The following is a 27,035-nucleotide window of genomic DNA, read 5'->3' as shown; positions in this document are numbered from 1 at the left end:
TTGAAATTTCTCATGCTTAAAGTTTGACTTACTGACTTTTAATAAATACACATTTTGTTTTTGAAAAAAAATAATAATATGGTCAAATAATTGTTTTCAAAATTTTGTGTTGTGAGATTACACTTGCCCCATGGTTCGGGGCAAGTGTAACCCCGCATTGTTGTACCCATACAGAGCATTGTAAAAGAGACTTGGGATAAGTGACCTGATTATCCAATTTTTACTGAATTTGAAGGTTTTTAAATTATTAAAATATCTTAAATTTTACTCAAGATATGAACTAAAGCACACGCCTCTTTGTATATTATGAAATACCCAGAAAATGTTAGCTAAACTAAAAAATAAGTGTTAGCCTAAACCATAAAACACTGAAACAGAATGCATCATAGATGACTTATTTTTGTTTTAGGCCAGTAATTTATTAGTTTAAATTCTACAAAAGTATTTTTTTTTCTTTACTAGGCAATTTAACAAAAATAATAAAATATGTAGCCTCAAGAGAAATTCACTTTATAAGTTCACTTTCTATTATTTTTCATGGAAATTGAACTAAAGTTGTAGGCAATTTTTGTTTAATGCTAAACTGCCCTAATTCAACTTATTATATTCACACTTAGGCCCTAACTATTATTCTGTCATTGAACGTTGTATGAATCAAACGTAACACCAAATGTCAGGTCTCCCTTGTGACCCAAAGTAGGCTCAGGCAGAACTGAATTTTGAGTATGTCACTCTCTCGCAGAGTGAAAATGTAGACGTCCATTCAAGTCCAAAAATTAATTACCAATTTATGTCAGATTTGACAACTTCTGGTTAAAAATAACAAAGAAAGGAGTAAATTAACATGTGTGATAAATCAAAGGTAAAAATACAGCTTCTTTAAGGCACCATAAGCCATGGTTACATTAACCCCATGGCTACACTTACCCCACTTCACCCATACTCTTTTTGCTTTACTTTACCAGAAACTGTTTCAAGGATGTGGTGAAGGTATTTGCCAGGTGTTACAGTGAATAAGTGCACAACTGTCTAACCTGCAGCATTTAAAATACAAACAACTTACTCTTTTTGCTTTACTTTACCAGAAACTGTTCCAAGGATGTGGTGAAGATATTTCCCAGGTGCTACAGTGAACAAGTGCACAACTGTCTAACCTGCAGCATTTAAAATACAAACAACTTACTCTTTTTGCTTTACTTTACCAGAAACTGTTTCAAGGATGTGGTGAAGGTATTTGCCAGGTGCTACAGTGAATAAGTGCACAGCTGTCTAACCTGCAGCATTTAAAATACAAACAACTTACTCTTTTTGCTTTACTTTACCAGAAACTGTTCCAAGGTTGTGGTGAAGATATTTCCCAGGTGCTACAGTGAACAAGTGCACAACTGTCTAACCTGCAGCATTTAAAATACAAACAACTTACTCTTTTTGCTTTACTTTACCAGAAACTGTTTCAAGGATGTGGTGAAGGTATTTGCCAGGTGCTACAGTGAATAAGTGCACAACTGTCTAACCTGCAGCATTTAAAATACAAACAACTTACTCTTTTTGCTTTACTTTACCAGAAACTGTTTCAAGGATGTGGTGAAGGTATTTGCCAGGTGTTACAGTGAATAAGTGCACAACTGTCTAACCTGCAGCATTTAAAATACAAACAACTTACTCTTTTTGCTTTACTGTACCAAAAATTAGTGGCGAAGGTATTTGCCAGATGCTACAGTAAAACATGTTACTCTTTTTGCTTTACATTACCAGAAATTGTTTCAAGGATGTGGTGAAGTTATTTCCCAGGTGCTACAGTGAATAAGTGCACAACTGTCTAACCTGCAGCATTTAAAATACAAACAAGTTACTCTTTTTGCTTTACTTTACCAGAAACTATTTCAAGGATGTGGTGAAGGTATTTGCCAGGTGTTACAGTGAATAAGTGCACAACTGTCTAACCCTCAGCATTTAAAATACAAACAAGTTACTCTTTTTGCTTTACTTTACCAGAAATTGTTTCAATGATGTGAAGATACTGGCCAGACCCAACAATATAAGTGCATACACTATTGTTAACATTTCAGATTGGATTATATTACTCTTATTGTTTCGTTGTAAAGACATTTGTACTGAATAATTTTTGTAAGAGGATATGGAATTTGGTGAATGAGGAATGAAAATGAACATTCACTTTAAAAAGATGTTTTTATTAATAAAATTCGTTATGTAAATAAGACACTACAGAAAATTTGTTTCATTGTTTGTCTTCTTCGCGCATCAATTTCTGCCGCTTGCGTTTGAGTATGTCCAATTGATACAATAGGACCAGCCTTTGCAGCTCTGGAGTAGACAAATTACGTGTCTCATCCGTTTCCATGCTTAATCGCCGACGTTTAAGCACACTCTCATGCCCCGAAGCAGGCGATTGTGAAGGTACGACGACTTCGGGGCCCACGAGGTCCATATGGTCGGCTGGAAGAATTAGTGGTAGCTGCAAAATTGACTCCTGTTCATACATGCAGTCTGTGTCAGCTACCTCCGAATTGCTTGGTGATGGGATGATAGAGGTGGAACCACCACCTACTGCACAAGCTCCTAATGAAAATTAAAAAAAAAAAAAAGTAATAGTAGTATGTCAGGATTCAGTTTCTAGTTAGTAAATATACCAAACAGATTTACGCGGAAATGTGGGGGAGGTTCGTCCAATTTCATGCATAGTACACTGTGATACTTTCACTGAAAAGTGGTGATGTAGTAAACGAAATTTACCAAACATTGTTTCATTTTCACATGTTAAAAATGCGTATTTGTCTGAATCACAATTTCAAAGCATTAAGCGCGTAATTAAAAAATCGAAAAGTATGGGACTTACCAGGAACTCTGTGGATAGTTGGGTTGCAGTCATCTCCGTCCAAAAACTTTAAAAATATCTGCTCCCAATTTTTCAGTGAAATCTTGATGTTTCCCGTCTTATTCACATCTGTTTTCGCCTTGATATGGGATTTCATATTGTGCAGCTTCTTCATTATCTGCACGTCCGTTATTTCTTTCCCGAAATTAACCATATAACGGTGTTGAACTTCTTTAAGACAATCCGCTTTCTCTCTTCTTGCGGCCGGAGTTTGTGATTTGCTGATAATTGCGGGGTAATCTTTAATAATGTTAACAAACGCTAATTCTGAGTCTTCCATTTCGGCACAGAAATAACTTCAGAAAACTTTAGCTAACACAACACAGTGAACACACGCGCAAAGTCGCTAACGAAACAAACTGAAAGTGAGTGAGAACCAAAGATGTTGGATTTTAATATCTTTGCTGAGAACTTACTCAGCAAGGAGGGGAAGTAGAGAGAAAGTACTCCAGGGTCAGAGATTATGCTTCCTAGTTTTTATTCATACGAAAGTGAGAACTTTCTTTGAGAATGTTCTTTTGCTCTGAGTATCAACTCTGGAGAATGTTCTCGTTTTTATTCATACAACCCAATGTGTCTGCTAATTTTCGTAGTTTCACCCGTTCTACCGCTAGATGGCTGTCGCGATAGACCAGTACCGTTCGCGAGGGATCGTCTTGTAATATCGACTTAATGATAAAACCAATACAGGCACATCCACAACAAATTCCCTACCTGCTGGTCGCAATTTCAAGTATCTAAGGAATCGTAACAGTGGGCTTGATATTTGAGTCAAAGATTCTACACAAGCGCCGAGCGCTACAGTCAAATATTATCGCTGCGCGTAATTATTACTCGGGAGTTTCATGTCAATAATTTGATAGAATTTAAAATCACAAATACACGACTTGGCACGAGAGGGTGTTTTATAGCACAATATCAATCACTTCCTAACCGAGCCTTGAGAAGAAAACTATCCCAGGTGTTGGGGGGATTAAAATTATATGCTTCGAACCTATCACTGAAGTTCCATAAACCACTGGCTATTATGAATGAAAATTGTCTATCAGTGTTCGTTGCCTAAATCAATGTCTAAATAATGTTTAGTTCAATTATCTAGTTAAAAGTCCACTTTATTCTCGTAGGTAAAAGTCCTCCGTTCGAATTCTAATGCCGTGATATTTAAAGCCAGAAGAACGTATTACTGCGTCATAATAGATCGCAATTATTCAATCTCAGAAACAATCTAAGCGCGCCTACATGTACGAACATTCAAATGTATGACCTGCTTCGGCTAACTCTCGTAACGTAGTGACAATGCATTGAATTATAGTTAGTCATTACTCACGATTCCCAAAGACTACTCACACGGAGTATTCTTCGGGATCGTTGGTTGTACTTTGCGAATGTTAATTTATGCTAATTTTGCAATTTATTATGATTTTGATTTTAATTTTAGTGAAATTTAATCTTTCTTTCGTAGATTGCTAAATTGTCAAGTCTTAGATTCCTGATTTAATTACTTGTTATTGTCCTAATAATAGTGATAAATGGCACTTCGTTCGCTTATTCACTTTTCTGGGAATTTGGGACTGGGGGGGGGGGGTGAATCTTTGGGGTATTGGGAGCTAATTTTTGATTTTTATTTCTCGTCCGAGGAAGTGGCATTACATCCTCCGAATGGCGGTCTGCTGCCATACCAGCATCTCCAGTCGTACTTTGTTCACGAAGACGTCCAATAGCGGCGTACACTGTCAAATGTTTGGCGAACATAATAAAGTCTGACGTATTGTTTGATCGTATACAGGGATCTTCAAAGTTAACACACTGCATACGATCCAAGTGGTCGCAAATACTATGTGATTCGATTTCAGGTACTCACGAACTGTAGACGGTGACAAGAGACAATTTTACAACGACCGTTACGTTTTCCCGGCGGCCGGCAGCGTATAGAGCTGACATCTGTCGGCAACGCCGAGCAACAGCGTAGCACCCAACGGCTGTGTATCGGACCTCGCAAACAGAAGTTCAACAGGAAAATACTGAAAGTAAAAAGCTTCTCCTTATCGATATCAATTACTTATTTCTAGTTGCTTAAGGAAATTGGAATAAGTATCCATATCTGTTGACATCTAATGAAGAGAATACTTCATACCCAGCAATATTCTTGTTAAATTGTTCATTATCTACCACAAATATTGATCTACACTGGCCCCTCCGCCGGTGTGCCCCAAGGCTCCGTCCTCTCCCCCCTTCTGTACCTTTTGTACACGGCGGACATGCCGCCGCCGTCGCCCCCCGTCCACCTCCTCCAGTTTGCCGATGACACCGCCTTCCTCGCCCTTGCCCCCACCCTGCAACGCTCCCAACGCCTTCTCCAATCCCATCTTGACCGGTTCACCGCTTGGTGCAACCAGTGGTTGCTCAAGGTCAATCCCTCCAAAACCCAGGTGATCATTGTAGGCAAAACCACCCCTTCCTTCCGCCTCCTTGATTTCTATCTCACCATCTATGGCCGTCCTATCGCCCTCACTCCCACCCTTAAGTACCTTGGCGTCACCCTCGACCGTCGCCTCTCCTGGACTCCCCATCTCCAGGCGATCCAAGCCAAGGCACGTTCCCGACTCCGTCTCCTCAAGCTCCTTTCTGGCCGCACGTGGGGTCTGGACCCCTCCACAATCCTCCACACCTATAAATCCCTCATCCGCCCTATCCTTTGTTACGCCCATCCAGCGTGTATCTCCGCCCCCCCTACCTTCTTTAAATCCCTCCAAATCCTTGAACGCCATGCTCTCCGCCTTGCCTATCGCATCTGTCTCCCCTCCCCCACTTGGATCCTGTATGATCTCATCCCCTTCCCCCACCTCCTCCTTTTCCTTGAAAGGATACGTATCCTGTACACCTCACATAAACTTGATCCTCCTCACCCGCTCGTTTCCCCGATCCTCTCCCACCCCCGCCCGCTGCCGCGCCTGTATTCCCACGTCCCACCCGGTCTCCATCTCTCCACCCTCCTTACCCTCTCCCAAGGTGGCTTCCGCCAGCTCCCCCTCCCTGATGATGTCCTCGTCCCCTCCATCTACCCCTCTTATCAACTTTGATCCTCCCCCACCTCCTATGTCCTCTCCTTTAGGCACCCTCCCTCCCTCCCTTCCCTTCCCTCCTCTTTCCTTTCCCCCCTCCCTCCTCCCCTCTCCACCGGGCTTCCCTCCCCCTTCCTCCCTCCCACTCTCTCCTTTGCCCATGGCATCTCTGCTCCCCCCTCTCCCATTCCCCTTCCCATTCCTCCTCCTCCACCTCCTCTCTTGGCAGGTCCCCGGACTCGTACACGCTCAGTGAACATTCGCGCGCCGGGGATCATCGCCGTCAGTTTTTCGTGTGTGTGCCTTCGTTTGTGTGTAGTGTTGTTCGCCGTCACGCCCCCACCGTTCACGTGCCGTCGCCGTCATCCATGTTCTGTGCATCGTGTCGCCCAGTGTTAGTGATGTTTCTCGTCTAGCGTGAACGGCTACATGTTTTATCGCTTTTTAGTGTCTACATTTTTTGCCCACCGTTTTTACTGTCTACTCTGTGCCACCTTTATGTACTACTTGTTGTAACACTCAAGGCTGAAGAGCGGCGTATTGTGCTGCTGCCAGCCCGCCTTTGTATAAGGTGTTAAAATCACAATAAAGAAAAAAAAAAATCTGCACTTGAAAATAATCTCTTCACACTCGGAATTACATTCCAATTTTTGGAGGGTGCGGACGATATAGTCCGCGTCTAAATTTAAAGGAACATTGGATTTCGTTACGTGAGCACGAGTCCGTTGATTTGACGGCGTCATGATGAGTGTCGTATTACCTGCAGCCTGTACTGCGGACGTATCTTTGAAGTGATACTTACTTTCTCGTTCGACGTGCTGGATATTATGTAATCTATGAGCCTGGCTATACGGAGCACCTACCTCAACATGCCTCCCCTACCATCGTAATTACGTCCACCACCCCAGTCGGCTCCCCGACACACGTGTGTTTTCCTTTCTGTCCCGGTGATTCCCAGCGCATACCTCTCCTCAGCTTTCGAACAGTTCCCGCATCTAACGAACACCAGCACATCTCGTTGTTAAAAGGCTCCCTTACAGATAGATCGGAAGCTTAGTTATGGAAGCCCTCTCGAATTTACAGAACAGCAGCCCATATCGTTTTCATTCTCTTGTTCCTTTCTCTCTCCGCCTATCATCTTCAGTTGCCGGAAATAAATAAAAAACTCAAACTTAGCTGCTTATGAATTTCATCAGTCTGTACGAAAGAACTTGCCCCCCCTTCTGACAGCCGTGTACCGCAAGTCTCAAGAGGAACGGAAGGTTCCATATGGTTGGAAAAGAGCACAGGTAGTCCCACTCCTCAAGAAGGGTCGTCGAGCAGATGCGCAAAACTATAGACGTCGATCTGTTGTAGAATTTTAGAACATGTTTTTTGCTCGCGTATCATGTCGTTTCTGGAAACCCAGAATCTACTCTGTAGGAATCAACATGGATTCCGGAAACAGCGATCTTGTGAGACCCAACTCGCTTCATTTGTTCACGAGACCCAGAAAATATTACATACAGGCTCCCAGGTAGATGCTATTTTCCTGGACTTCCGGAAGGCGTTCGATACAGTTCCGCACTGTTGCCTGATAAACAAGGTAAGAGCCTATGGAATATCAGACCAGCTGTGTAGCTGGATTGAAGAGTTTTAGCAAACAGAACACAGCGTGTTGTTCTCAATGGAGAGACGTCTACAGACGTTAAAGTAACCTCTGGCGTGCCACAGAGGAGTGTTATGAGACCATTGCTTTTCATAATATATATAAATGACCTAGTAGATAGTGTCGGAAGTTCCGTGCAGCTTATCGCGGATGATGCTGTAGTATACGGAGAAGTTTCAGCATTAAGAAATTGCAGCGAAATGCAGGAAGATCTGCAGCGCATAGGCACTTGGTGCTGGGAGTGACAACTGACCCTTAACATAGACAAATGTAATGTATTGCGAATACATAGAAAGGAGGATCCTTTATTGTATGATTATATGATAGCAGAACAAACACTGGTAGCAGTTACTTCTGTAAAATATCTGGGAGTATACGTACGGATCGATTTGAAGTGGAATTATCATATAAAATTAATTGTTGCTAAGGTGGGTACCAGGCTGAGATTCATTGGGAGAGTCCTTAGAAAATGTAGTCCATCAACAGAGGGGGTGGCTTACAGAACACTCGTTCGACCTATACATGAATATTGCTCATCAGTGTAGGATCCGTACCAGATCGGGTTGATGGAGGAGATAGAGAGGATCCAAAGAAGAGCGGCGCGTTTCGTCACAGGGTTATTTGGTAAGAGTGATAGCGTTACAGAGATGTTTAGCAAACTCGAGTGGCAGAATCTGCAAGAGAGGCGCTCTGCATCGCGGTGTAGCTTGCTGTCCAGGTTTCGAGAGGGTGCGTTTCTGGATGAGGTATCGAATATATTGCTTCCCGCTACTTATACCTCCTGAGGAGATCACGAATGTAAAATTAGAGAGATTCGAGCGCGCACGGACTCCTTACGGCAGTCGTTCTTCCCGCGAACCATACCCGACTGGAACAGGAAAGGGAGGTAATGACAGTGGCACGTAAAGTGCCCTCCGCCACACACCGTTGGGTGGCTTGAGGAGTATAAATGTAGATGTAGATGTACGTTACTTTAGTCTTGTTCTAATTAAATTTCAAGCATACTTTGAAACTTGCTATCTTACCTTGATTGTGTAAGTTTTTTATGCACTAGATTCAAAAGAGCACAATGCAGACAGCTGAAAAGGGCCTGCCCAGTTCAGTATTTATTGGCAATACTAGTTTGCCAAACATTCTATATGTTGAAACGACCTCAGACGATCAATAATATTGAAAACAACACATCGTCTGATTTTTTTTTTTTTTTACTTTGTTGTTATTTTAAAACCTGTACAACAGGCAGGCTCTCAGCAGCACACTACGCTGCTCTTCAGCCATAGAAATTACAAGGAGCAAAAACAGTGAGAAGATACATAAGGTACAGAACGGTGGGCAATAAAACAGTAGACACATATCGTCTGATCTTCATATATATATATTTCCTTTATTGTAATTTTCGTCACCTGATACAGGCGGGCTGGCAGCAGCTTAATACGCTGCTCTTCAGCCTTATGGGGTACAATAATATGATATAGGTGACACAGACAATACAAAAAATGGTGGGCAAAGAAAGTAGTTACAAAAAACAAAAAACAAGAAGCCGTTCACTTTGGACGATAAAAACACTAACACTTGGTGACACGGCGCACAAAACACGGAGAACGGCGACGGCACATGTGAACAGTTGAGTTGTAACTGCACGAAACACAAAACGAAGCACACACACTAGACACTGATGGCGACGATCTCCGGCGCGCGAATGTTCACTATGCGTGTGCAAGTCCGGGGACCTGCCAAGAGAGGACGAGGAGGAAGGGGAGTGGGACAGGGAGAGGGGAAAGCAGAGATACCACGGGAAGGGGAGGAAGGGGGGAGGGAGGAAGTGGGAGGGGAAGCCCGGGGAGAAGAGGGGTGGAGGGAGGGGACGGGGGAAAAGGAAAGACAAGGGAAGGGAAGGGAAGAGAAGGGAGGGAGGGAGGGTGCCTAAAGAAAAGGACACTGGAAGTGGGGGGTGGGGCAGGGTCAAAGTTGATAGGAGGGGTAGATGGAGGGGAGGAGGACATCATCAGGGAGGGGGAGCTGGCGGAAGCCACCTTGGGAGAGGGTTAGGAGGGTGGAGAGATGGAGACCAGGTGGGACGTGGGAATACAGGCGCGGCAGCGGCCGGGGGTGGGAGAGGATTGGGGAGACGAGCGGGTGAGGAGGATCGAGTTTGCGGGAGGTGTACAGCATCCATATCCTTTCAAGGAAAAGGAGGAGGTGGGGGAAGGGGATGAGATCATACAGGATCCGCGTAGGGGAGGGGCGACGGAGGCAATAGGCGAGGCGGAGAGCATTGCGTTCAAGGATTTGGAGGGATTTATAAAAGGAAGGGGGGTTGGAGATCCAAGCCGGATGGGCATAACAAAGGATAGGGCGGATGAGGGATTTATAAGTGTGGAGGATGGTGGAGGGGTCCAGATCCCACGTGCGGAGAGGAGCTTGAGGAGACTGAGTCGGGAGTGTGCCTTGGCTTGGATTGTCCGGAGGTGGGGAGTCCAGGAGAGGCGACGGTCGTGGGTGACGCCAAGGTACTTAAGGGTGGGAGTGAGGGCGATAGGACGGCCATAGATGGTGATATACAAATCAAGGAGGCGGAAGGAAGGGGTGGTTTTGCCTACAATGATCGCCTGGGTTTTGGAGGGATTGACCTTGAGCAACCACTGGTTGCACCAAGCGGTGAACTGGTCAAGATGGGATTGGAGAAGGTGTTGGGAGCGCTGTAGGGTGGGGGCAAGGGCAAGGAAGGCGGTGTCATCGGCAAACTGGAGAAGGTGGACGGGGGCTGACTGCGGCGGCATGTCCGCCGTGTACAAAAGGTACAGAAGGGGGGAGAGGACGGAGCCTTGGGGCACACCGGCAGAGGGGAAAAAGGTGTAGGAATCTGTGTTATGGACGGTGACATAGGAAGGATGGCGGGAGAGAAAGGAGCCGATCAGACGGACGTAGTTAACGGGAAGGGTGATGGTTTGGAGCTTGAAGAGGAGACCGGAATGCCAGACGCGGTCATAGGCACGTTCGAGGTCCAGGGAGAGGAAGATTGCAGAGCGACGGGAATTAAGCTGTTCGGAAAGGAGATGAGTGAGGTGAAGGAGAAGGTCGTCGGAAGAGAAGGACGGCCGAAAGCCACACTGGGTAACGGGAAGGAGGCGGTGCTGGAGGAGATGCTGGTGGATGCGGCAGGTGAGGATAGATTCCAGGACCTTGCTGAAGACCGAGGTAAGGCTGTTGGGACAGTAGGAGGAGACGGCGGTTGGCGGTTTGCCAGGTTTAAGGAACATGAGGATACGGGAGGTTTTCCACAGGTCGGGGTAGTAACCGGTGGACAGGACTACATTATAGAGCCTGGCCAGGGTGGAGAGGAAAGAGACAGGAGCTTCACGAAGGTGACGGTAGGTGACACAATCATGACCAGGAGCGGTGTTGCGTTTCGTGCGGAGTGTAGCAATGAGATCCTGTGTAGTGATAGGGGCATTGAGTTCCGTGTGTGTAACGTTGTCCAAGTACTGGAAACCAGGAGCGAGGGGAGGGACAGAGGTGTCAGTTCGATCGCGGATATCCGGGAAGAGGGAGTAATCGAACTGGGGATCATCGGGGATGGAAAATACATCGGAGAGGTAGGAGGCAAAGTGGTTGACCTTACTAAGTGTGTCAGGGAAGGGGTGATCATCATGGAGGAGAGGATAGTAGGGGGAGGGTTTAGTTCCGGTAAGGCGACGGAAGGCTGACCAGAACTTGGACGAGTTGATTGGTAGGGTAGCATTTAAATGGGTGCATGTCTGTCGCCAGTCCCGGCGTTTCTTAGCCGCGAGCAAATTGCGAATGTGTCGTTGGAGTTGCCGGTGGCGTCGTAGTGTGTCCAGGTCACGCGTGTGGAGGAAGGCACGGTAGAGATGGCGGGATTCACGGAGGAGGAGGACGGCCTGTGGGGGTAAGGTAGGATGGTGGGTGTGGATGGCGACAGTAGGGATGTGGGCCTCCACGGCCTCAGACAAGGTCTGCTGGAGAAAGGAGGCAGCATGGGTGACATCATCGGGGTGGTGGTAGGTGAAAGGGTGGCTATCGACCTGGGTGGAGAGGGTATCCCGGTAGGCATTCCAGTCGGCACGGGAATAGTCGTGGACATACTTAGGGGGAGGGTCAGTACGAGGGTCGGGGCGAGGGCGACGACTGTCTGAAACGGTGAGGAGGACAGGGAGATGGTCGCTACCAATAGGCTCCAGGACATCCACCATGATGCGGCCAAGGAGGTTGGGGGAGGAGAGGATAATATCAGGAGTGGAGTTGGATTCGGGACGGGTATGCTGGGGGATGGGGATGAGGTCGCCTTGAAGGGTGGAGAAGAACCGAAGCCACCGCCGTAACTGGGCGGCGGAACGACTATGGATGTTGAGGTCGGCGGCGATCACATGGGAGGAGAAGGTACGGTCAATGTGGGAGAGGAAGTCGAAGGGAATAGGGGCGTTAGGGCGGACATAGATGGTGGCACAGGTAACGGTAAGGCCGGGGAAGAAGAGACTAAGGATCAGGTGTACGGTGGGGTCGGGAAGGAGAGGTTGGAGCCGAACGGGGATCTGGCGACAGTGCCCAACGGCAACTCCGCCACGCGCAATTGGGAGGGGATTATCGGAGCGGTGGAGGAGGTAGGGCGAAGTGTGGATGGTGTGGTGGGGTTGGAGGAAGGTTTCATTAACGAGGAAGGCGTCCACACGGTGGGTGGCAAGGGTGTGTAGGAAGAGGTTCTTGTTGGCGGGAAGGGAGCGGATGTTGTTGAAAAGGATACGGTGCTGCCGTGCCATGACAGGGATTCAAACGAGGGTGTCAAGATGGGAGAAGGTGAAATGGGCCTGGTTGTTCGAGTAGGTGGCGTACATTTTGAGGTGGAAAACGGATCGGGTGGCGAGGGAGATCTGTTGGAGGGTGTGTGGGCGCTGAAAAGGATGTACATTCTGGTGAGGAATCGGATGATGTCCTCGGCGGTAGGAGGTGGGTGAAGGGAGTTGCCGGGAGGGGTGGGGGCGTCCAGAGGGCGGACAGGAACAGTGAGTTCAGGAGTGGTAGGAGGGGGTCGGGCCTTACACTTCTGGGAGTAGGTGGGATGAGGGAGGTTACAGGTATTACAGGAGGGGGGGGGACTGGAGATTGGGGCACTGCCGTAAAAAGTGGGCTTGCCTACAGTGCGGGCAGGTGGGGGCCTCGCGGCACTCAGATGTTGGGTGCGCATTATATCGCAAGCACCGTTGGCAGCGGAGGGATTGAGGAGGGGAACGGGAGGGGTCAACTTTATAACGCTGGTGAAAAAGGAGGGCACCCTCCTTCAGGAGACGGTCTATGGAGAGGCCGTGCTCAGAAAAAACGCGCATAAGGCGGGTTGGGCCGGCAGCGTTATGGATCTGGCGAACCGCACGCACCTCCAGATGGGGATGGGCCTGAAGCTCCGCCAACACCTCCTCCTCCGTGATCACTGGACTGAGCCGAGTGATCACGGCGGTGAGGGTTGGCGGGCGATGCGGAGGTTGGGGTTGGCGGGAGGGAGGTGGCGAGGGAGCAGGGGTGAGAGAGGCATGAGGGCCAAAGCGGGTGATAGGGATGCGGGAAAGGAGGTCCGTGTGGAGGGTAGGGCTGGGGGAGGAGATGAGTACCGAATCAGGGCGAGGAGTGAGGAGGGAGATGGGGGCACCAGGACAATTCTGGCGAAGGAAGAGGATGAGGTTCCGGTCTTCAAGGAGGGAGGAATCTGGACGGGAGAGGAGGTAGCGGTAGGTAGAGGAGGAGGAGGAGGGGGCAGGGACGGGCGGGGAGACATCCATGGCATCAGGGGTGGGGGAAGGGGGACGAGGCGGAGCCTTTTTTGGAGCAGACGAGACAGCAGTGCCACTGGGGCGCTTGACGGCGGCGGAGGAGGTGTGGGGGATGGGAACAACTGGAATGTGGCGGGGAGTGGCAGGTCCCGGGGCTGGAGTCGGCGCCGGAGATGGTGACGGTGACGGTGAAGGCGAAGGCGACGGCGACGATGACGATGACGGTGGCGGTGGCGGCGGTGATGGCGAAGGTGACGGGGAGAGCTGGACGTGGACAGTCGCCCGACGGGCCACCACCCGAGCCGGAGCTGCAGTGACAGGCTGGGGGAGTGGGGGGAAAGGATCAGACCGAGAGGAGCGAGAGGAAGAAGCAGGAGAGGGGGCGACAAAGATAGAGGGTGAAGGGAGAGTGAGGAGAGGTGGGATGGAAGGAGGGGGGTGGGACTGGGCACACAAAGTTATAGTGGTGGAGGCGGCGGAAGGGGATGTATAGACGATGGCGGTGGTGGTAGTAGTGACGGTGGTGGTGGGGGCGGACATGACGACAGGAAGAAAAAACGCACAGCACGAAAAGGAAAGGACACAAACAGGGAACAGGCGAAGACGCAGACGGACGAAGACCAGGGTCGGACGACCAGGGTGGACGGCGACGGCGACGGCGGCGGCGAGCACCGTCTGGCGGCGGCGGCGGTGAGCACCGTCTGGCGGCGGCGGCGGCGAGCACCGGCTGGCGGCGGCGGCGGCGGCGGCGAGCACCGGCTGGCGGCGGCGGCGGTGAGCACTGGCTGGCGGCGGCGGCGGCGGCGAGCACCGGCTGGCGGCGGCGGCGAACAGACGGACGGACAGCAGGCGGCGTCGGCGGCGAACAGACGGACGGACAGCAGGCAGCAGCGGAGACGGACAGCGAGCAGGCAGGCGGACGGATGGACGGACGGACGAACAGCTACAACAGTAAGCGGCGGGCAGACGGGCAGACAGACAGACAGACGAACACAATCTGCGAAAGCGGAGATTCCAACCAGAGAGTAGCCCAGGCTTTCAGTTATATTAGTTACAGCTAGCAAGCAACAGAAGACAGCGATAAACAGAAAATGGCGTCCGAGAACAATTGAGTCAGTTCCACGAGATACTGTGTGCCATAATTTTAAATGTAACGTTCGCAGCGACATCTCTGGTAGTGCTCTCGAATTTGTAATCGGTGCGGTTTTGCACGGTCTAAAGGTAAACAATGTGAGAGTTGAATGTTTTGTTTACTCGGTTGCAGTTTGAAATGAGTGCAAAATATCTGAAGCGTCACGAAGCAGTGTTCCTTGTAAAGGGACAAAAGCTTTCATATAGAGCTGCTGTTAAATTTCTTAGAAAGTCAAAGCATCGTTGCGAAGTGGGTCATACGTTATTTAGGGACTGGAAACGTGCATGATTTACTGGAGACAGGGCTAACGTGCACGACAACGAAAAATTAGTTATCACGAATGCATTCTGAGGTCCGTGAAGAAGCTGTTTGGTTCGAACGAGGCGAACTGGGTGCTTTAAGAAGATAATGATCTGAAACACCACAGCCGGCTCCGTCCAGCTTAGAAACAAGACAGTGGCGTGTTCACGACGGATTGGTCTGCAGTGTCGGTTGTAAATGTTAGTTCGTATTATTAAGATGAAGCTTAAAGGAAAGCCAATATATACTTTGAAGCAGCTGTCATATAAAGTCAGTACAATATGGAGATTGTTACGGAGAGAATATGCAGAAAATCTCGTGAAAAGCATGCTAAAAAGGTGCCAAGCTACAATCGACAATGGTAGCGATCGGATGAACTATTAGGTAACTGTCCAATTACTAATAACACGTATTTCAATGCAAACATATATTTATAATAGTGTCTTTTACTTCATACAGATAATGGCGTAGACGTTCACATGGAACTGATTCTTACTGACGATCAGAATCATGCACTCGAAAGATTTCATAATTTTTTTCTCAATGGGTCTTGCGGCGTACCAGTACAACAAGTAATTAATGTTGAAACGAGATACAATGGAGAAGGAAGATACGTCAATGAGAGAGGCTGTCACAGTCAACGGGAGATTAGGAGTAACTTTCTGGCGACATGTAGGTCATTCGAGTACTAAAAGTCTAGTTCTGCAACATCAGCAAACACAGTGTTCTAAAATTCTTTGGCAACATGTGAAGCAGTTATGTCCGACTGGCAAGAATATGTCCAGACTATTTACATACAACTTTTTTTTAAGTTTTGTAATAATTCCGCGAAACTGACATGCATTTCGAAGATCTCTTACTAGTAATTACAGACATATGACGTATTTTTCGAAGTGGAAGCGTTTTTCCAAACTACTATTTAATTCACAAACCTATAATATATTAAAGTAAGCAGTTACATAGATAATCCTCCATTATCCATCTTAACCCATTAAGTACCAGCGTCCTATTTTGAGGACAGAGCACATATTTATGTATAAATACACAATAAATTATTGATTTGCAACTATTACTATTCTACGTCATTTGTTGATGCTTTTTATAACAAATGTATGCTTACAGGAAATTAAAAGTCATAAATCCTACCATTAATTGATTATTGAGTACTAAGGCACACTTTTCGTTATTACAGGTATTTACTTTATCGACAATTTAGTAATATTTGAAATTTGTGGCAAAGATGTTTTGTGATTATTTATAGTCAACAATGTGTCTTTTAAACTATTTGTATTGTTAGCTCAATTGGAGTTATATTCATTGTTTTCCATTGTTATAAAATTTGGTGTATTCGAAATAGGACACTGGGACTTGGTGTTATCGTTTCAGTTATTTGTATTGCTGCACGTTCGAATATGAAACTCTGTCACTGCTGATGTATTTTCTTTTTAGAGCATGGTAATTTTACCAGATTTTGTTGCTGAGGTAAGTACCGACCCCTCTTTTATGTTACCCTTTAGTAAATATTACAGTTCCAGATGGGCAGAGGTATTTACACGTTCACTTTTCTGTAGTTTGTGCTAATGTATTATTCTTTCATTTCACTTTATTTTATTTCATTTCATTTTATATAAATTATAATGGCCTTCAGACGAGGTAGATACCTCACTAACGAAGAAACAGAAGAAATAATGAACAGTGACGCATTCTATAATGCGGTGTCAGATGATCAGGACCATATTGATATCACCGTATCTCCTCCTGTAGTAGACTGTGTGACCAACGAAGAAGAAGGTCCAGGCGACGTTACTGGAACCGCGTAGTCCTAAACATGCTGGACTGCATTGAAAAACCCGAGAATCATTGTGTGTACTTTGACAATTTCTTCACTAGTAGAGATCTTCTGATTCATCTGATAAATATGGGTTTTCGAGAGCAACTGGGACTGTCAGAGAGAATCGAGTTGTTGACTGTCCACTACTGAGCAGCAATGAACTGAAAAAGACAGTTCGTGGAAACTATGACTACCAGTTCGACAGGAATGGTGAAGTCTTATTTGTTAGATGGCACGGCAATAGATGCATTACAATTGGTACAAATTTTGACAAAGTTGAAACTTTGGGGGCAGCTACGTGGTACAGTAGACAAGCAAGTAAGAAGACACAAGTGCAACAACCTGCCATTTTGAAGTCGTATAACGCGTACATGGGAGGTGTTGACCACTATGACTGGTTAGTTGGAAAATATGCGACGGTAATTAGAGGGAGAAAATCGCTCTAATTTTACATTCGTGATCTCCTCGGGAGGAATAAGTAGGGGGAATCAATATATTCGATACCTCATCCAGAAACGCACCGTCTCGAAACCTGGCGAGCAAGCCTCTCTTGCAGAGTCTGCCACTTGAGCTTGTTAAACATCTCCGTAACGCTATCACGGTTTCCAAATAACTCTGTGACGAAACGCGCCGCTCTTCTTTGGATCTTCTCTATCTCCTCTGTCAACCCGATCTGGTACGGATCCCACACTGATGAGCAATATTCAAGTATAGGTCGAACGAGTGTTTTGTAAGCCATCTCCTTTGTTGATGGACTACATTTTCTAAGGACTCTCCCAATGAATCTCAACCTGGTACCCGCCTTACTAACAATTAATTTTATATGATCATTCCACTTCAAATCGTTCCGCACGCATACTTCCGGGTATTTTACAAAAGTAACTGCTACCAGTGTTTGTTCTGCTATCATATAATCATACAATAAAGGATCCTTCTTTCTATGTATTCACAATACAGTACATTTGTCTATGTTAAGGGTCAGTTGCCACTCCCTGCACCAAGTGCCTATGCGCTGCAGATCTTCCTGCATTTCGCAACAATTTTCTAATGCTGCAACTTCTCTGTATACTACAGCATCATCCGCGAAAAGCCGCATGGAACTTCCGTCACTATCTACTAGGTCATTTATATATATTGTGAAAAGCAATGGTCCCATAACACTCCCCTGTTGCACGCCAGAAGTTACTTTAACGTCTGTAGACATCTTGCCATTGATAACAACATGCTGTGTTCTGTTTGCTAAAAACTCTTTAATCCAGCCATACAGCTGGTTAAAGTGGGATATACACTGGAGGCATGATATAAACAAAGGCGGATTGAAAACAAACAGTGCACATTAACGCCGTATGAAATTAGAATTAAATCAATACTTTCAGCTGCTGATGGGTGTTGATATATATCAACGGGGACAGGTGAAAATGTGTGGCCCGACCGGAACTCGAACCCAGGATCTCCTGCTTACATGGTAGATTCTCTATCCATCTGACAAGGGGAGGCCACGACGTTTGGAACGCAGATTTACTGCAAACTTCGTACACTCGTAGTACTCCGTGAGGACAACAAAATGTGTGAGCAGTAGCGCGTACTTCTCAAGCGTTACTGAGAAAATCACAAGATAATTACGGTCGTCAAATATATACCTGTGCGTGGCCATTTTAACCATGAAGTGGCTGCAGCCGAGTGGTTAGTGTTCAAGCCCTTGAATAAATGCTATGCTGGCACGGTGGCTCAGCATGTTCGGTCAGAGAGCTGGTTGGCCACTGTAATAAAAAAAAAAAAAAACTGAGTAAAAGGATCAACAAACGAGCTTAAGCAATGAGGAAACAACGATCAAGAGCGAAAAAAAGGCCCGTAATCGCTGGATCAAGTCCCGTTCGCCTGTTTTTTTTTTCCTTTATTTTCAACACAGCCATTTTCTTTACTTTTTCTATTACAATTGATATAATGGGGAGAATACGTGTATAGTCTGTCGGTAAACTGAAGAGCGGGCGCGCGAGTCCCCACTCTGCCCACCCAGCTACGTCACAGGCCGCTTCTACAGGCTGTTCCACAACGCAGTACCGGCCCTGCCGCGGCGCGCGCTTTAAATCTGTGACGACGCCGTGTACAGATGCGTCCCGTCTGCGTTTATTTTTAGACAAATGCGTTACGATTATAAGAAAAACGAAAGACGATAGCTTCTTCGAAACAAAACATTATAGAGTAGATAATATTAACATAAGAACGGAAGAAGAATGAATGTATATTCATCTATTCGTAAGACGAACCAGATATAGTGCAATCAGTCTGTAGAATTTAAGGTACCCCCGGGCCTCCCCTCCCCTGTCCTTCTATTCCTCCTCCCCTCTCCTCAGCCATTGGCATCTCTGTTCTCCCCTCTCCACCCTCTCCACCCGCCCTCACTCTTCTTCCCCTCTTGGCAGGTCCCCGGACTCGCACACGCTACGTGGACTTTCGCGCGCCGGAGATCATCGCCATCTGTCTCTCGTGTGTGTGACGTCGTTTAGTGTTTTTAGTGTCCGCCGTCACGCTTCTCCATTTTAACAGCTCCGTACAGCGCTGCCACCTGTCGAAAGTCAATGACACTATACTAGACGAAGCGGGAATGTTTGAAAATATTCCACAAGAAATTTCCGGTGTAATGCGTTGCATTACTTATTGAACTGCCCTCATATCTCCTTCGTATTCTGCACATTTTCTTGCAATGCAGGCCGATTATCCATCACTTCCGGATACTGAAGTATATCAGTGAGTACACAAAGTCAACTGACTGAGATTGGCAACCAAGATCCTACGAACAGAACCGACGTAATCACTGCACGTCGAACTACACCGCTAGACAGGTAGCGGGCAACTGATTTTGGGCTGCCCTGTAGGCCAGTGGCAGGGTTCTTGCGGGAAAGACCACTTCCCCCACCAAAAGCGCTGCTCGCTCTTGAGTTTACAGACAGACTATAATCGGGTGAACTTTTATTAAATTTACAGTGTTATTTGGCAGTTTACTAATTTTTATTATCACAAATAATATAATATTCATAGCTATCGACTAGTAAACGACCAAACGCATAAAGTGATACTGAAAATGAATGCTCTGTGATTTGAGAAATCCCTTATACCTGGAAGGAGCCCGAAACAGCTTGTTATCTCCAAGTTTTGACCGGCACAGACAAGATTTACAATTAATCGTCGCTTTCTACATTATGAGTACAGGTTGCAGGATGGTATTTGTCGTAAAAAAAACATGGAAAACATAAAGTAAAACCGCACCAGCTGCATTGAATAAATGCTATGTTTCCGCATACGCAAGGTCTTTTGAGGTTTTCCGTGGAAAAACAAACCTCGTTAACATTTTCAAAAACCTCTCTTTCAGAGGATAATTTGGAAGCAAACCGTGCATAACGCAGTATTTCTTTAAAAATCGGCGCTGATGATTGGTTATGCAATATCGAGGGTATTTTAATAGCGTCTTCCGAGAAGCAATTTCTCCTTCTCTTTTGATTAAATACGAACAATTTTGAAGACAAGCATACATTTTCCGTATCACTTTATGCGTTACGTTGGTTGCTAGTCGGAAGTTATGAATATTATATTATCTGTGATAGTAAAAATTAGTAGACTGCCAAATAACATTCTAAATTTAATAAAAGTTCATCCGATTACACGTTTTTTTCCCATTATATCAATTGTAATGTAAATAGTAAAGAAAATGACTGTGTTGAAAATAAAAAAAAAACTGACAAATGGAACTCGATCCAGTGATTACGGGGCTTGAACGCCAACCATTTTTTTAAAAAATTTCGTTTTGTTCTATAGTGTTCGTTGATTTTGTTCAGGACAGACGTCCGATGACACCCGTTGATCCGTTCGCTCAGGTTTTTTTATTAAAGAGAGCAGCTAACCCTCTGACCAAACACGCTGAGCCACCGTGCCGGCAACCACCCGGCTGCAGCCGCTTCATGGTAAAAATGGCCACGCACAGGTATACAGGGTGTTACAAAAAGGTACGGCCAAACTTCCAGGAAACATTCCTCACAAACAAAGAAAGAAAATATGTTATGTGGACATGTGTCCAGAAACGCTTATGTAACCGTCAGAGAAGTTGCTGCTGTTCAAGATAACGTTGACCACGTCACTGTATGGAGAGTGCTATGGGAGAACCAGTTGTTTCCGTACCGTGTACAGTGTGTGCAGGCACTATCAGCAGCTGATTGGCCTCCATGGGTACACTTCTGCGAATGGTTCATCCGACAATGTGTCAACCCTCATTTCAGTGCAAATGTTCTCTTTACGGATGAGGCTTCATTCCGACGTGATCAAATTGTAAATTTTCACAATCGACATGTGTGGGCTGACGAGAATCCGCACGCAATAGTGCAATCACGTCATCAACACAGATTTTCTGCGAACGTTTGGGCAGGCATTGTTGGTGATGTCTCGATTGGGCCCCACGTTCATCCACATATGCTCAATGGAGCACGTTATCATGATTTCATACGGGATACTCTACCTGTGCTGCTAGAACATGTGCCTTTACAAGCACGACACGACATGTGGTTCGTGCACGATGGAGCTCCTGCACATTTCAGTCAAAGTGTTCGTACGCTTCTCAACAACAGATTCGGTGACCGATGGATTGGTAGAGGCGGACCAATTCCGTGGCCTCCACGCTCTCCTGACCTCAACCCTCTCGACTTTCATTTATGGGGGCATTTGAAAGCTCTTGTCTACGCAAGCCCGGTACCAAATGTAGAGACTCTTTGTGCTCATATTGTGAACGGCTGTCATACAATACGCGATTCTCCAGGGCTGCATCAGCGCATCAGGGATTCCGTGCGACGGAAGGGTGGATGCACGTATCCTCGCTAACGGAGGACATTTTGAACATTTCCTGTAACAAAGTGTTTGAAGTCACGCTGGTACGTTCTGTTGCTGTGTGTTTCCATCCCCTGATTAATGTGATTTCAAGAGAAGTAATAAAATGAGCTCTAACATGGAAAGTAAGCGTTTCCGGACATATGTCCACATAACATATTTTCTTTCTTTGTGTGTGAGGAATGTTTCCTGGAAGTTTGGCCATACCTTTTTGTAACACCCTGTATATTTGCCGACCAAAATTATCTTGCGAGTTTCTCAGTAACGCTTGAGAAGTACGCGCTACTGCTTACACATTTTGTTGTCCTCGTGGAGTACTACGAGGGTACGAAGTTTGCAGTAAATCCGCATTCCGAACGTCGTGGCCCCCCCTTGTGAGACACTGACAGCACAGAGGATAGTGCGACTGCAGGGACTATCCCATGCACGCTCCCCACGAGACCCACATTCTCACCTTATGTGTCCACACACTACATTCTTAGTGTCCCTACCTGACACACTCATTGCTTGTAGAAGACATTCTTACCAAATCCCATAAGAGTTCGGGTAGTATGTGTGCATCTGCACAAAAGAAGAAGGTCATGGCCGGTATTCTCACAACTACATACTTATATGGATATGGTGGCTGTTCTTTCAGACGTGTCCAAAAGAACAGACACCACATCCAAAATGGCTGACATCGAAATAAGTGTCCAAGGAATAGAAAAGCAACTGGAATCACTCAACAGAGGAAAGTCCACTTCTTGTCCAAACTATTTATCGTCCATGTTTCACTTCCATACATGGCTACACTCCATACAAATACTTTCAGAAATGACTTCCTGACACTTAAATCAATACTGGATGTTAACAAATTTCTCTTCTTCAGAAACGCTTTCCTTGCCATTGCCAGCCTACATTTTGTATCCTCTCTACTTCGACCATCATCAGTTATTTTGCTCCCCAAATAGCAAAACTCCTTTACTACTTTAAGTGCCTCATTTCCTAATCTAATTCCCTCAGCATCACCCGACTTAATTAGACTACATTCCATTATCCTTGTTTTGCTTTTGTTGATGTTCATCTTAAATCCTCCTTTCAAGACACTGTCCATTCCATTCAACTGCTCTTCCAAGTCCTTTGCTGTCTCTGATAGAATTACAATGTCATCGGCGACCTCAAAGTTTTTATTTCTTCTCCATGAATTTTAATACCTACTCCGAATTTTTCTTTTGTTTCCTTTACTGCTTGCTCAATATACAGATTGAACAACATCGGGGAGAGGCTACAACCCTGTCTTACTCCCTTCCCAACCACTGCTTCCCTTTCATGTCCCTCGACTCTTATAACTGCCATCTGGTTTCTGTACAAATTGTAAATAGCCTTTCGCTCCCTGTATTTTACCCCTGCCACCTTTAGAATTTGAAAGAGAGTATTCCAGTCAACATTGTCAAAAGCTTTCTCTAAGTCTACAAATGCTAGAAACGTAGGTTTGCCTTTCCTTAATCTTTCTTCTAAGATAAGTCGTAAGGTCAGTATTGCCTCACGTGTTCCAGTGTTTCTACGGAATCCAAACTGATCTTCCCCGAGGTTGGCTTCTACTAGTTTTTCCATTCGTCTGTAAAGAATTCGTGTTAGTATTTTGCAGCTGTGACTTATTAAACTGATAGTTCGGTAATTTTCACATCTGTCAACACCTGCTTTCTTTCGGATTGTAATTATTATATTCTTCTTGAAGTCTGAGGGTATTTCGCCTGTCTCATACATCTTGCTCACCAGATGGTAGAGTTTTGTCAGGACTGGCTCTCCCACGGCCGTCAGTAGTTCCAATGGAATATTGTCTACTCCGGGGGCCTTGTTTCGACTCAGGTCTTTCAGAGCTCTGTCAAACTCTTCACGCAGTATCGTATCTCCCATTTCATCTTCATCTACATCCTCTTCCATTTCCATAATATTGTCCTCAAGTACATCGCCCTTGTATAGACCCTCTATATACTCCTTCCACCTTTCTGCTTTCCCTTCTTTGCTTAGAACTGGGTTTCCATCTGAGCTCTTGATATTCATACAAGTCGTTCTCTTATCTACAAAGGTCTCTTTAATTTTCCTGTAGGCGGTATCTATCTTACCCCTCGTTAAATAGGCCTCTACATCCTTACATTTGTCCTCCAGCCATCCCTGCTTAGCCATTTTGCACTTCCTGTCGATCTCATTTTTGAGACGTTTGTATTCCTTTTTGCCTGTTTCACTTACTGCATTTTTATATTTTCTCCTTCCATCAATTAAATTCAATATTTCTTCTGTTACCCAAGGATTTCTACTAGCCCTCGTCTTTTTACCTACTTGATCCTCTGCTGCCTTCACTACTTCATCCCTCAAAGCTACCCATTCTTCTTCTACTGTATTTATTTCCCCCATTCCTGTCAATTGCTCCCTTATGCTCTCCCTGAATCTCTGTACAAACTCTGGTTCTTTTAGTTTATCCAGGTCCCATCTCCTTAAATTCCCACCTTTTTGCAGTTTCTTCAGTTTTAATCTACAGGTCATAACCAATAGATTGTGGTCAGAGTCGACATCTGCCCCTGGAAATGTCTTGCAATTTAAAACCTGGTTCCTAAATCTCTGTCTTACCATTATATAATCTATCTGATACCTTTTAGTATCTCCAGGGTTCTTCCATGTATACAACCTTCTTTCATGATTCTTAAACCAAGTGTTAGTTATGATTATGTTGTGCTCTTTGCAAAATTCTACCAGGCGGCTTCCTCTTTCATTTCTGTCCCCCAATCCATATTCACCTACTATGTTTCCTTCTCTCCCTTTTCCTACACTCGAATTCCAGTCACCCATGACTATTAAATTTTCGTCTCCCTTCACAATCTGAATAATTTCTTTTATTTCATCATACATTTCTTCAATTTCTTCGTCATCTGCAGAGCTAGTTGGCATATAAACTTGTACTACTGTAGTAGGTGTGGGCTTCGTATCTATCTTGGCCACAATAATGCGTTCACTATGCTGTTTGTAGTAGCTTACCCGCATTCCTATTTTCCTATTCATTATTAAACCTACTCCTGCATTCCCCCTATTTGACTTTGTGTTTATAACCCTGTAGTCACCTGACCAGAAGTCTTGTTCCTCCTGCCACCTAACTTCACTAATTCCCACTATATCTAACTTCAACCTATCCATTTCCCTTTTTAAATTTTCTAACCTAGCTGCCCGATTAAGGGATCTGACATTCCAAGCTCCGATCCGTAGAACGCCAGTTTTGTTTCTCCTGATAACGACATCCTCTTGAGTAGTCCCCGCCCGGAGATCCGAATGGGGGACTATTTTACCTCCGGAATATTTTACCCAAGAGGACGCCATCATCATGTAATCATACAGTAAAGCTGCATGCCATCGGGAAAAATTACGGCTGTAGTTTCCCCTTGCTTTCAGCCGTTCGCAGTACCAGCACAGCAAGGCCGTTTTGGTTATTGTTACAAGGCCAGATCAGTCAATCATCCAGACTGTTGCCCTTGCAACTACTGAAAAGGCTGCTGCCCCTCTTCAGGAACCACACGTTTGTCTGGCCTCTCAACAGATACCCCTCCGTTGTGGTTGCACCTACGGTACGGCTATCTGTATCGCTGAGGCACGCAAGCCTCCCCACCAACGGCAAGGTCCATGGTTCATGGGGGGGTATTTGTTCATGAGACCCAGAAAATATTAGATACAGGCTCCCAGGTAGATGCTATTTTTCTTGACTTCCGGAAGGCGTTCGATACAATTCCGCACTGTCGCCTGATAAACAAAGTAAGAGCCTACGGAATATCAGACCAGCTGTGTGGCTGGGTTGAAAAGTTTTTAGCAAACAGAACACAGCATGTTGTTATCAATGGAGAGACGTCTACAGACGTTAAAGTAACCTCTGGCGTGCCACAGGGGAGTGTTTATCAATGGAGAGACGTCTACAGACGTTAAAGTAACCTCTGGCGTGCCACAGGGGAGTGTTATGGGACCATTGCTTTTCACAATATATATAAATGACCTAGTAGATAGTGTCGGAAGTCCCATGCGGCTTTTTGCGGATGATGCTGTAGTATACAGAGAAGTTGCAGCATTAGAAAATTGTAGCGAAATGGAGGAAGATCTGCAGCGGATAGGCACTTGGTGCAGGGAGTGACAACTGACCCTTAACATAGACAAATGCAATGTATTGCGAATACATAGAAAGGAGGATCCTTTATTGTATGATTATATGATAGCGGAACAAACACTGGTAGCAGTTACTTCTGTAAAATATCTGGGAGTATGCGTGCGGAACGATTTGAAGTGGAACGATCATATAAAATTAATTGTTGGTAAGGTGGGTACCAGGCTGAGATTCATTGGGAGAGCCCTTAGAAAATGTAGTCCATCAACAAAGGAGGTGGCTTACAAAACACTTGTTCGACCTATACTTGAGTATTGCTCATCACTGTGGGATCCGTACCAGATCTGGTTGACGGAGGAGATAGAGAAGATCCTAAGAACAGCGGCGCGTTTCGTCACAGCGTTATTTGGTAACCGTGATAGCGTTACGGAGATGTTTAGCAAACTCAAGTGGCAGACTCTGCAAGAGAGGTGCTCTGCATCGCGGTGTAGCTTGCTCGCCAGGTTTCGAGAGGGTGCGTTTCTGGATGAGGTATCGAATATATTGCTTCCCCCTACTTATACCTCCCGAGGAGATCACGAATGTAAAATTAGAGATATTAGAGCGCGCACGGAGACTTTCAGACAGTCGTTCTTCCCGCGAACCATACGCAACTGGAGCAGGAAAGGGAGGTAATGACAGTGGAACGTAAAGTGCCCTCCGCCACACACCGTTGGGTGGCTTGCGGAGTATAAATGTAGATGTATAAGTATAACGCCGTATGACGTGGAGCTATCTCAACATCTGAATGGAATATTGTCAAACCGTCAATACTTGACCTCACACGTTCGGTATGTACTGACAATACTGAGAATATTTTGAAGACCACCAATACTGCTCGTAAATATTTCTAGTATTGACGATGCATCAATGCGCGCCCTCAGACAGTGTATTGATCGTTTGACAATATTACCGAACGTATGAGGATCCGTGTAAGGAGCTGCTTCTCATAAAATTATATCAGATGTTTTTTCGAATCGCCCAAAGAAACTCGCAATGGCAAGGCACCAGTATTATTGAAATGATAAAGGGGAAAAAAAGAAAATAAATTTTCTTTTAGTTTATGTCGGCAGTCGGGCAGTCGCTCAGCTGTGGAGTAACAGGTGCACAGACGAGGGAAGCCTAAAGCCCGGTCCATACGAAACGATCTGTCTGTGCAGACATCGGCGCAGATGTCTGTACATGCAAAAGATCGCTGCAAATGTGGTGTGTTCACACGACACAAACCCCAAACTACTACTCGCCCGCCATCTGTCGGTGTAGAAAAGAAATATCAGTGGCAAGCGACTATGCTCCCCGTAAACGTCAAAAATTTAATTCAGTTATTTTGAAATATAGAAATGGAGGAAGTTCTGTTG

The 27,035-nt window shown here is 45.6% G+C and overlaps 2 protein-coding genes across 22 annotated transcripts in view; both read right to left on the bottom strand.

Moving 5' to 3' along the window:
* The window catches only part of LOC126426686 (uncharacterized), an 897,888-nt gene that overhangs the window by 531,394 nt on the left and 339,459 nt on the right, over nt 1-27,035 (bottom strand). The gene's annotated exons all lie outside the window — the stretch shown is intronic.
* On the bottom strand, nt 2,172-3,233 carry LOC126426689 (uncharacterized). Its single transcript, XM_050088607.1, has 2 exons — nt 2,858-3,233; nt 2,172-2,580 (listed from the first exon to the last, which is right to left on the bottom strand). The coding sequence occupies exons 1-2, from the start codon at nt 3,174-3,176 to the stop codon at nt 2,240-2,242; spliced, it is 660 nt and encodes a 219-aa protein (XP_049944564.1). The 5' UTR covers nt 3,177-3,233; the 3' UTR covers nt 2,172-2,239.

The sequence above is a fragment of the Schistocerca serialis genome, chromosome 11 (assembly GCF_023864345.2).
Source record: "Schistocerca serialis cubense isolate TAMUIC-IGC-003099 chromosome 11, iqSchSeri2.2, whole genome shotgun sequence".
NCBI lineage: Eukaryota > Metazoa > Arthropoda > Insecta > Orthoptera > Acrididae > Schistocerca > Schistocerca serialis.
This window is presented reverse-complemented; position numbering and strand designations above follow the sequence as displayed.